Source organism: Lathyrus oleraceus, chromosome 7 (genome assembly GCF_024323335.1).
Source record: "Lathyrus oleraceus cultivar Zhongwan6 chromosome 7, CAAS_Psat_ZW6_1.0, whole genome shotgun sequence".
NCBI lineage: Eukaryota > Viridiplantae > Streptophyta > Magnoliopsida > Fabales > Fabaceae > Lathyrus > Lathyrus oleraceus.
Window position 1 is genome coordinate 20,940,796 of NC_066585.1, and position 11,683 is coordinate 20,952,478.

General features: G+C 37.3%; 1 protein-coding gene across 1 annotated transcript; it reads right to left on the minus strand.

Annotated features, from left to right (window-relative positions):
* Window positions 1–282: 282 nt before the first annotated feature.
* LOC127101778 (secreted RxLR effector protein 161-like) lies at window positions 283–1,062 on the minus strand. The gene has a single exon (XM_051039222.1). It carries the CDS (start codon window positions 1,060–1,062, stop codon window positions 283–285), a length of 780 nt encoding a protein of 259 aa, XP_050895179.1.
* Window positions 1,063–11,683: the final 10,621 nt, after the last annotated feature.

An 11,683-nucleotide genomic window follows, 5' to 3' on the forward strand; every position in this document is an offset into this window, starting at 1 on the left:
GGTCCATAGAATTGATTATTGGCATAAATGAGTCATGGAAAACTTACTCAAGAAATAAATATGTGAATCATAGAGATAGTCCCTCTTAAAGCGAGTAGTCTCATCTATGTATTACAACATGTCTATTTTCAAGTATATATCTGTAATGTGGTAACTAACTTGATGAATAAACCAATGTTTACTCTTGGTCCAGATGTAACATATTTTCTCAAACGGATGTGCGCATGAAAATGAGAAAACATCACAATATAAGAGTTTTATTAATAAACTGTATGTATACAATCATAAGGAGGACCCAAGTCCCATGTTCTCTACATGATCCTTAAATTTTATTGGTGGCATGCCCTTAGTCAAAGGATCAGCGATCATTAAATCAGTACTAATGTGATTAATAACTACTATTTTATCTTTAACTCTTTCTCTAATTGATAAATACTTTATGTCGATATGCTTGCTTCGACTTCCACTTTTATTGTTCTTAGCCATAAAGATAGCTGTTGAATTATCACAAAAAATCTTCAGAGGTTTAGAAATAGAATCCATGATTCTAAGCCCAGAAATAAAACTCTTAAGCCATACACCATGAGAAGTAGCCTCAAAACAGGATACAAACTCGGCTTCCATAGTAAAAGTAGCAACCAAGGTTTGCTTAGTACTTCTCCATGAAATAGCTCTATCAGCCATCATAAAAATATATCCTGATGTTGATTTGTGAGAATCAACACAACCAGCAAAGTCGGAGTCTGAATAGCCGATCACATCAAGATTGTATGTCTGCCTATACATTGCCATGTAATCTTTTGTTCCTTTAAGATATCTCAACACCTTCTTTGCAACTTTCCAGTGATCCATACCTGGATTACTCTGATATCTTCCTAAGATTCCAACAGTAAATGCAATGTCGGGCCTTGTGCATACTTGAGCATACATAAGACTTCCAACAACAGAAGCATATGGAATGTTCTTCATTTGTTCCCGCTCAAAATCATTCTTAGGGCATTGGTTCAAATTAAATCTATCGCCCTTGATAATGGGTGCAACACTTGGTGAACAATCTTTCATTCTAAATCACTCTAAAACTTTATTGATGTAGGTTTCTTGTGATAGACCCAAAATTCCTTGAAGTCTATCTCTGTGGATCTTAATGCCAATGACATAAGATGCCTCACCCATATCCTTCATATCAAATTTTTTAGAGAGGAATTGTTTCACCTCATGTAGAAAACCTTTATCATTGGTTGCAAGTAGTATGTCATCCACATAAAAAATGAGAAAACAAATTTTACTCCTACTGACCTTCTGGTATATACATTGATCCATGGGTTTTTCAATAAATCCAAATGAAGATATCGTTTCATGGAATTTAAGATACCATTGACGAGAGGCTTGTTTTAAACCATATATGGATTTGTTAAGCTTGCAAGCCAAATGCTCACCACTATTAGAAGAGAAACCTTCAGGTTGTTTCATATAAACCTCATCCTCTAAATCACCATTAAGAAAGGCTATTTTCACATCCATTTGATGCAACTCAAGGTCAAAATGTGAAACTAATGCCAAGATGACACGAAGAGAATCATTCTTAGATACAAGAGAAAAGGTATCAGTGTAATCGATTCCCTCCTTTTGAGTAAATCCCTTAGCAACGAGTCTGGCCTTGTATCTCTCAATGTTGCCTAATGAATCTTTCTTGGTTTTAAAGACCCATTTACAACCAATGGCCTTTGCACCATTAGGTAACTCTACAAGATCCCATACGTCGTTGTTTTTCATGGAATTCATTTCATCATTCATGGCATCATACCACAAATTTGACTATTTGCAACTCATGGCTTGTCTAAAGCTCTCAGGATCATTCTCAGCCCCAACATTATAGTTAGATTCTTGTAGATACACAATGTAATCATTAGGAATAGCTGATTTTCTTGTCCTAGTAGATCTTCTTAATGTTTGATCAACATTTTCTTGTGGATCTTGTTGTTCAACTAATTGTTCATCATCTTGATGACCAACTTGATTTATTGGATCATCAGTAGCTTGTGGAGTCTCGATGATTGGTTGATTAACATCCATTTGAACTTGAGGGATGTTGTAAATAGTAACCAATTTATTACTTGAAGTGGAAGGTTCATACTCTATATGATCATGCACAGAAATTGAATTTTTGATTTGATCGCTCCCACTAGTCAAATGATTTTCAAGAAACTTTGCATTTCTTGACTCCACAGTCCTAGTTGTATGAGATGGACAATAAAATCTATAACCTTTAGACCTTTCGGCATATCCAATGAAATAACCACTAATGGTCCTCAGATCTAGTTTCTTTTCTTGTGGGTTATAAATCCTCACCTCAGACGGACATCCCCAAACGCGCATATGTCGTAAACTCGGCTTCCATCCTTTAAATAACTCAAATGATGTCTTTGGGACAGCCTTGGATGGAACCCGATTTAGAATATACACAACCGTCTTTAGTGCTTCATTCCACAATGATTTAGGAAGATTAGAGTTGCTAAACATACTCCGTACCATGTTCAATAATGTTCGGTTTCTTCTTTCTGCAACACCATTTTGGTTCGGAGAACCGGGCATGGTGTATTGGGCAACAATCCCATGTTCTTGAAGAAACTTAGCAAATGGACCAGGTGCTTGTCCACTCTCAGTGTATTTACCATAGTATTCACCACCCTGATATGATCTTACTATCTTTATTTGTTTTCCACACTGGTTCTCAACTTCAGCCTTAAATACTTTGAAGGCATCCAATGCTTCATATTTATTGTTAAGCAAATAAATATTCATATATCGTGAGTAATCATCTATGAAAGTGATGAAATATTTTTGACCATGTGCATCCATATCAGGACAGCATATGTATGTATGAATTATTTCTAATATACTTGAACTTCTATTGGCACCTTTCTTAGACATGTTGGTTTGCTTTCCCTTAATGCAGTCAACACAAGTTTCAAAGTCAGCAAAATCTAGAGTATTAAGTACCCCAACTTTTACTAACCTTTTAATTCTCTCTATGGAGATATGTCCTAATCTCTGATGCCATAACATAGAAGAATTCTCATTAATATTACACCGCTTAGTGCCAGTTTGAACATGCATTGAACTATAAATGGATTCGATTTGAAAATTAATACGATAAAGACCATCAAACAATATACCATTCCCAACACATTCCGAATTATAAAATAATTCAAACAAGGTGTCTTTAAAATTAAAGGAATGTCCAAAAGTTACAAGTCTAGAAACTGAAATCAAGTTTCGTGAGAAACTTGGTACATAAAAGGTCCTTTCTAGTTTCAAAACAATACCATTATTCAAAATTAAATTGCAAGTTCCAATAGCTTCCACATGTGAGCCCATCCTGCTTCCTGATAGGACAGACCGCTCACTTCCCACTGACTTCCTTAGGTTTTGCATACCCTTTCTTCTCAAGCCATTCTTTGAATCCAGGGCATTCCTTCTTCATGTGTCCTCCCTTTTTTACAAAAGTAACACTTTGCTTCTTTCTTGATATCACCTTGCGGTAGTATTTTGAATTTCCCTTTCTGATTGGCTTGTGACTTGTCAGTTTTGAAAGCTTTGTTCTTCCCGCGAGTGCTTGTCAGCAATGCACTCTCACTCTGTTCCATTACAAGCCTTTCTTCTTCCTGAACACACATGGTCATTAATTCATTGATTGACCATTTGTTTTTATGTGTATTGTAGGAGATCTTGAAAGGTCCATACTTAGACGGAAGAGAGTTCAGAATATAGTGCATCAGGAAGGAGTCAGACATATCAACCTCAAGTTTCTTAAGTTGAGTTGAAATGTCACGCATTTTCATTATGTGCTCACGCACACTTTTCACACTGGTGAGTCGGTAGGAGGAAAATTTCATAATTAATGTGCTTGCCTAAGCCTTTTCAGAAGTGATGAATTGGTCGTCAATGGCTTTCAGCAAATCACAGACATTCTCATGCTGATCGACAGAACCACGTATTCCACCTGTGACCTTATTCTTAATGAACATCACACTGAGCCGGTTGGATCTCTCCCACCGCTCATATAGTGCGATTGCAGCTGGAGTACTTTCATCTGTAATTGCAGGTGGTTTGTCTATCCTAATAGCATAATCTATGTTCATCCATCCTAGATGGAGGAGAATTCTTTCCTTCCACATACATACGATAAACAAAATTGATGTCAAAATTTGAGGCATAAATATTATCCAAATTGTATGTATTATCAATATAAACATACGATAAAATAAATCTTGCAACATAAAAATTACCTGTGGGCTAAATTTTAATGTAATAAGATTAAAAAAAAAATTGCGATAGATTTTTCAAACCTCACACTTTACATGCATGATATATTTTTGTTTTTCTATCCAAAATTAATACTTTATGATAAAACTATCAAATTATGTACCAATTCATAATTCCTGTGGGCAAGTTATGAAAATATTTTGACATTTTATCCTAATTAATCATACAAATATAATAAAAATTCTTGTAGGATAAAATTCATTATACCACGTATAATTAATTACAATTTTATGTCTAATAACTTATGTGATCTCAAAACTTTAAGAAAATAATCTCAATTAATTTAAGGATGTTGTGGCTAATCCAAATTAATCAAAATTATAACGATCACTAGACATAGCTGTAAGACCCCAATTTTGTCCCTAAGATCCCTCATGGCATCATATCATATCATATCATTGCCTCAAGGATCATTGTGCACCTTGCCTCCTTCCCTGTGGGTGGGTCATCTTTTGAGAGTGGTTCTTGATCACCAAGCATGTTTTGCATATGTATATCATTGCTTTTCATTTGTTTACTAACCAAAAGTACAAAAATATGTCATTTAACCTTGTTACTTGCAGATGAAGCAATTACAGGTCAAGGCAGTCATTGAGCTGTAGATGGTGGCCATTCTGAAGAATTTGGGCACCATGATCATTCACAAGAGTTCATATGAGTTGTGATGTCATTTTGAATCAAGATTTCAAGTGGTAGAGGCTTGAATTTCATCTGAGCATAACCAGGTCAACTGAAACCCTAGAAAAGTCAACACAAGTCAACTGTGCATTCAATCATGGATTTGAAGGTGGGAGATGGTTAGAGAGACCTCATTCATGTCCATACAAGTCTCATTTGACATTTCAAACATCAACAATGAAGAATTTGAGGTCAGATAAAAACTTTCCAAAAATAGTAAGTGACCTGTAATTTGGAATTGCCAAAAATGGAAAGGTCTTCTCCTCAAGATTACATCATCAAGAATGCTTCAAATGAAATTTTGTCCAACATGAAAGTTGAAGATCTTGCTCTCAACTTTCCAAAAAGTCCAAGATCATCCATTTCTCATGTGTGGTTAAGGAGTTATGATCAAAACATGGCCAAGTGTGGATTGAACTTCAAAAGGGCATAACTTTCAAACCATTGCTCCAAATCACATGGCTCTTTTTGCTAATTTCATGTCATGACCTATAATTTCATATTCTTGCATAACATTGCATCAATTCTCATTTCATGAACATTTGCAAAAATCTTGAATTTTGGAGGGAATTTTCAAAGTTTAAAATTGGTAATTCATTTGAACATTCTACAATTGCCAATAGCTCCAAAATGATTTTTTTAAGTGAATTGGATCAGCATCACGTGCACTGTTCATTGCCATGCACATGCATAAGGTGTTTTTGCAAATTGTCCAAAACACCTTGTTTTCACTAATTGCAATTACCAATTGATTAATCATGATTAAGTTTGGTTAATTAGGAGTATATAAGTGAAATCATAACAGAAAAACCCTAACCACAATTCATTTTTTCAGATCTCAAATTTTTGCTCTCAATTTTCTCTCAAATTTTTCTCTCATTTCTTCAAAGCAATTCCATAAATTCGTGCTTGATTCTTCATCTAGCATCATCATTGATCATTATTCAAGCAAGAATCATTTGAATCCGTGCATCTTGAAGCTGCTCCAAGCAAGAACATCAACAATGGTGGATTCCTCAAACTTTTGATTCGTGACCAATTGAGCATCAAGAACTTCTCCAATACACTACACAAGCTTGCAAGAGAAAGATCCAAGCATTACAAGGCCAGGAACACACGATTTTGAAAGCTGCTCTTCAAGAGGTGTGGAATTCGACTCTCTCTTTTCTCATTTTTGTTATATGAATGTTGTAGATCTCGTTTGTGTGATGTGTTGGTGTAAGCCCTAGAGGCCAATACATTTTGGTACTTGTATCGAATAATAAAAGGCATTCTCTTTATTATGGTTGATTAATAAAGTCCCTGGAATAGATAGTCCGTTTAATGTATTAAGTGTGACTTAATCATGAGAACACATTAAACATAAGGACATTATTCCTAAAGTATCCGTAGTCGGGCTTTAGTGTGAAGTGGGATAACATTAAAGCATTAAGACTATTATGTTTGTAGACTGATGATCACATCTCATGGATCATGGATAAAGAGTTATCAAGTCTTAAACATAGGTATGAATATTAGGAGTAATATTTATACCGGATTGACCCGCTATGAGAATACTATATAGAAAGTTATGTAAGGTGTCATAAGTTATTCTCATGGTGATAATAGTGTATTCCACTCTTCGACCTGAAACCACTATGGATCCTAGATGTAGAGTCGAGTGCTTTATTGCTGATCCAACGTTATCCGTAACTGGATAACCATAAAGGCAGTTGATGGGTACTCCACAAAGCATGCTGAGGGACATGAGTGACCTAGATGGAATTTGCCCATCCTGCATAACAGGATAAATGTCTATGGGCCCAATATTGAACTGGACAAGGATGACACGGTCTATGCCTTGTGTTCAATATAGACATAAGGGCAAAAGGGTAATTATACACATAATTATTATCACAAAAGGAATTGTCAGATCACTTGACATTTTCGTGTCTTGGGTAGCAGTGATGTGTTGCTAGATACCGCTCACTGTTTATTATGTTAAATGCGTGATTTAATATAATTGCCAACGTCACGAAAACCTACAGGGTCACACACAAAGGACGGATTGATGAGAGATAGAGTAACTAAGGAATACCGTAAGGTACGGTGCCCTTAAGTGAGTTATAGAGCATCGTAAGGTACGATGTACTTGAGTAGAATACGAAATATGGTAAGGTACCATGAGCTTAAGTGATTTTGGGCATATTATAAGATATGGGCCAAAATACACTTAAGTGGGCTTTTAGCTTGAAGCCCACACAAGTGGTTCTATAAATAGAACCCTTGTGCAGAAGCAAAAATTTGCGGTTGCATTATTTTCGTTTTCTCTCTCTCTCTCTCTCTCTCTCACTCAAAGCCTTCATTCATACCAGCTAGCACTGAGATTGAAGGAACCCGTTCGTGTGGACTGAGTAGAGACGTTGTCATCGTTCAACGTTCGTGATCGCTTCGTGGATCTGCATCAAAGGTTTTGATCGTCACAAGAGATCTGCACCAAAGGTTTCAACCGTCAAAAGAGGTAAATATTCTATCACTGATCATGACCATTCGTAAGGATCTCTAAAGGAGAAATTTTTTAATTTCCGCTGCGTTTTGGACCGCAATTCTCCTTCAGTGGTATCAGAGCCACTTACGAAACCATGACTCGGATAGCTGTTTAAATTTCTGTATTAATATGATTAAAAGACAGAAAGAATCAATTAATTAAACGGGCAATTAAATTTGGCATCATGAGTGTATAAGTTGGATGATTGATGTTGACTATGCTTCGGAATCCGACATTAGTATGGTGAAGCAGCGATACATCGATCGTCCATAGGTTACGCAATTGAGACCGATCAACTTATATATGATATAAGTAATCCTAATGCAAAGTACGGTATATGTGATATACTGTTTCTGTTTCATTCATTCGAACACTAAATGATTGTTTTCCTTTGAGCGATCAATGGTCATTTGCTTCGGAATCCGACATTAGTATGGTGAAGCAATGACCTGTTGATCAATCATACTGAATCAACAATCGAGGTGTGTTTGATGGTCTGAAATTGGCGCATTAGGGTTGGTGACGGCGCAAGGGTTGTGCCGTCAAGGAGTCAAAGAGTTGTGAATTTAGGGCTTTTGGAACACGTCTGTTGACTGTTTCAAAGTTTGTTATTTTGGCTGCGTGAAGCTCGTGTGACGAGCGTGTTGACTGTTTCAAAGTCTGTTATCTTGGCCGCGTGAAGCTCGTATGACGAGCGTAACAATCGTAACAAGATGGATTCGTGACGAGCGTAACAAGATGCGTAACGGTCGTAACAAGATGCGTGACGGTCGTAACACGCTGCGTGACGCCCGTGACGGTCGTAACAAGGACGTGACGGTCATCACATGCCTTGTGACGGTCGTCACACACACAGAGTGGGGTTTCTGTTTTGACTACGCAAGGGTTGTGTTGATGCAAAAAAATGTCCATTTCAAATGAATTGTTCATTAAAATTTTGGACAGGGGCGCTGCCCCTCCAACCCCGCAAGGGCGCTGCCCCTTGACCCCGTCCGCTGATCGGTCAGCGGAACCCCCGGCTAACTCTGCGTAGTGTGATCGGTCGCCGAAATTTAATTTGGTTTTAATTAATTAAAGGAATTAAAAATAAAAATAATAATAATAATGTGTTTGTTATTATTGCCTTGTGATGATCAGTTATGGCCTTAGTTGTCCTTTATTTTGTTTTGAGTTTTAAAATACGACCTGCGTGTCGTGCCTCTCCTTTTGATCTCTTAATGTAACTTCTTTTCTCATCTCAAACCCTCGTATGTAAAACGAGTTTCTTCTGGAATGTAATGTTATGAAGAAAGAGAAGAAGACAATGTTATGAAGAAAGAGAAGATTTCAATATCAAAGGAGGACAATCTTAAAGATCTTGCTTGGTGAAGCTTAGAGAAGAATTCAATATTAAAGGAGGACAACCTTGAAGATCTTGCTTGGAGAAGCTTAGATCGTTGTAGGTTAGCTTAGGTTCTCTCATTGGCTTGGGAGAACAATTGCGCTAGGGGCCATAACTGTTTCATTGTGTATGTATGTTGATGCATGTGAATGTATGTGAATGTATGTTAATGCATGTGAGAGACGATTTATATGATAAACAAGTCGGTGAGATCAGTATAATTGCAATTCCCTCAAAATTAAATATTAAGTTTATGCTTTCCAAGTTTTAACACTCATCAAGACTAGTAATGGATAATGTAGGTTTCGCCTACGCGAGGTGCATGATCTATATATTAGTAAGGTGCGATGGGATAATTGTAATATCCAACTGTTAAAACAATGGGTCAAACTTAACTAAACAAGTTATAATAATATTATATGTGTTTGCTTTCCAAGTTTTAGCACTCATCAAGACTGGTATCGGATATGTAGGTTTCGCCTACGCGAGGTGCATGTTTTGTATTAGTTAAGGTGCGATGGGATAATTGTAATATCCAACTGCTAAAACGATGAGTCAAACTTGATTATAATTTTCTTATATATGTTTAGAAGCAAGAGTTGGGAATAATCCATATGATGGATTGGAATAAGGAGTTATTCACCCAATTGAAATTTTCGAGAGTTGTATGAGATACAATTGGAAGGAGTTCCTACCTAAATAACCTAGTTTTGTGTAATCCGCCTACGCGGACTTAGAACGAAGTGAAATATGGATCTCGACCCACTAGAAAATCTTCCAACGGGATTTTCCGAATCAAATGATGAGGGTCATTTGTTTTGAGTAAAATAGTGGGAGCATATTTGATTAAAGGCCTAATTAAATATGTCAATGATACTTATATTTTCTTAATCCTTATGTAGATAACCATGACAGCAAACACCTCTAACAACATCTTGAGATCAATCCTTGATAAGGAAAAATTGTCTGGGACAAATTTTCTGGATTGACACCGAAACCTGAGGATTGTCCTCAAACATAATAGAAAGCTGTATGTCTTGGAGACACCTGTTCCTGAAGAGGAACCTCCTAGTTCTGCACCTAAGGCAGAAAGAGATGCTTATAAGAAGCATGTCGATGATGCCAATGAAACTGCTTGTCTCATGCTGGATGTCATGAACTCAGAGTTGCAAAAGCAACATGAGAACATGACAGCGTTCGATATGATCGAACACATGAAGATGCTCTATCAAGAGCAAGCAAGGCATGAGAGGTTTGAAGTTTCAAAAACCCTTTTTTAAGGCAAGTTAGCTGAGGGAGCCCCTATAAGTCCCCATGTGCTCAAGATGATTGGGTATATGGAAAAGCTTGAAAGGTTGAGTTTTCCCCTCGGAAAGGAACTTGCGACCGATTTGGTCTTGCAATCGTTGCCAGATAGTTTCAGTCAATTTGTCCTAAATTTCAATATGATTGATATGGACAAATCTCTTCCTGAACTGCTCGCCATGTTAAGAACTGTCGAGCAGAATCTGAAGACAAAAGGGAAGTCCATTCTGATGATCGGAAATGGAAAGAGACAGAACAAAAGGCCCACCAGGCAGGGTGATAAAGGGAAGGGCAAGGAAGTTGCCAAACCCAGACCCACTGTTACTGTTTTGAGGCCTAGTGGAGGCATAACAAAGGCAGACACCTGCTTCCATTGCGGTAAGACCGGACACTGGAAGAGAAACTGCCCAAAGTACTTGGAAGATGACAAAATCTCCATTCACAGGAAAAGGTGAAAGAGCTAATGATCTTTTGGCCCTCATACATACTGATGTATGTGGACCACTGAACATTCCAGCCAGAGGAGGTTTTCAGTACTTCATCACATTTACTGATGATTTCAGTAGATATGGTTATGTGTATTTAATGAAACACAAATTAGAGTCCTTTGAAAAGTTCAAGGAATTCAAGAATGAAGTACAAAACCAACTAGGTAAGAATATTAAAACACTTCAATCAGATCGAGGTGGTGAATATTTAAGCCTAGAGTTTGATGACCATCTGAAAGAGTGTGGGATCCTATCCCAACTCACTCCTCCTGGAACACCCCAATGGAATGGTGTGTCTGAGAGAAGAAATCGAACCCTGTTAGACATGGTCCGATCCATGATGAGTCACGCCGATCTTCCAAACTCCTTTTGGGGACATGCGCTATTGACAGCAACTTACACACTTAACCGTGTTCCATCCAAAAGGTTGAGAAGACACCATATGAGATATGGAGTGGTAAGAAACCACAAATGTCTTACATAAAGATTTGGGGTTGCGAGGTTTATGTGAAATGACAAGTTTCAACTAAGCTTGAGCCCAAATTTGACAAATGCTTATTTGTGGGGTATCCTAAAGAAACAAGAGGATATTATATCTACAATCCTTCTGAGGACAAAATGTTTGTCACTCGAACCTGAGTTTTCCTAGAGAGGGATTTTATTTCCAAAGAAACCAGTGGGAGGAAAGTAGAGCTTGAAGAAATTCAAGAATCACAAAGCATCGACACACCTATGGAGGAATTGGAGCAGGAAACACAAGTAGTTGTGTAAGAGCAACCTGCTCAAGTAGAACAAGACCAACGTAGGTCAGGCAGGATACGTCACCTACCTGAGATATATGGATATCTGATCAAGGTGATATATTACTCATGGATCAAGATGAGCTTGTGACCTACTCATGGAATCTTCGTTTTGATGAAACAGTGAAACAATATGGATTCATCAAGAACGAAGATGAGCCTTGTGTCTACAAGAAGG

Bases quoted from the DNA above. Each gene is read 5' to 3' on its own strand.
- LOC127101778 (XM_051039222.1), bottom strand. From the start codon at position 1,062: ATGAAAGATTGTTCACCAAGTGTTGCACCCATTATCAAGGGCGATAGA.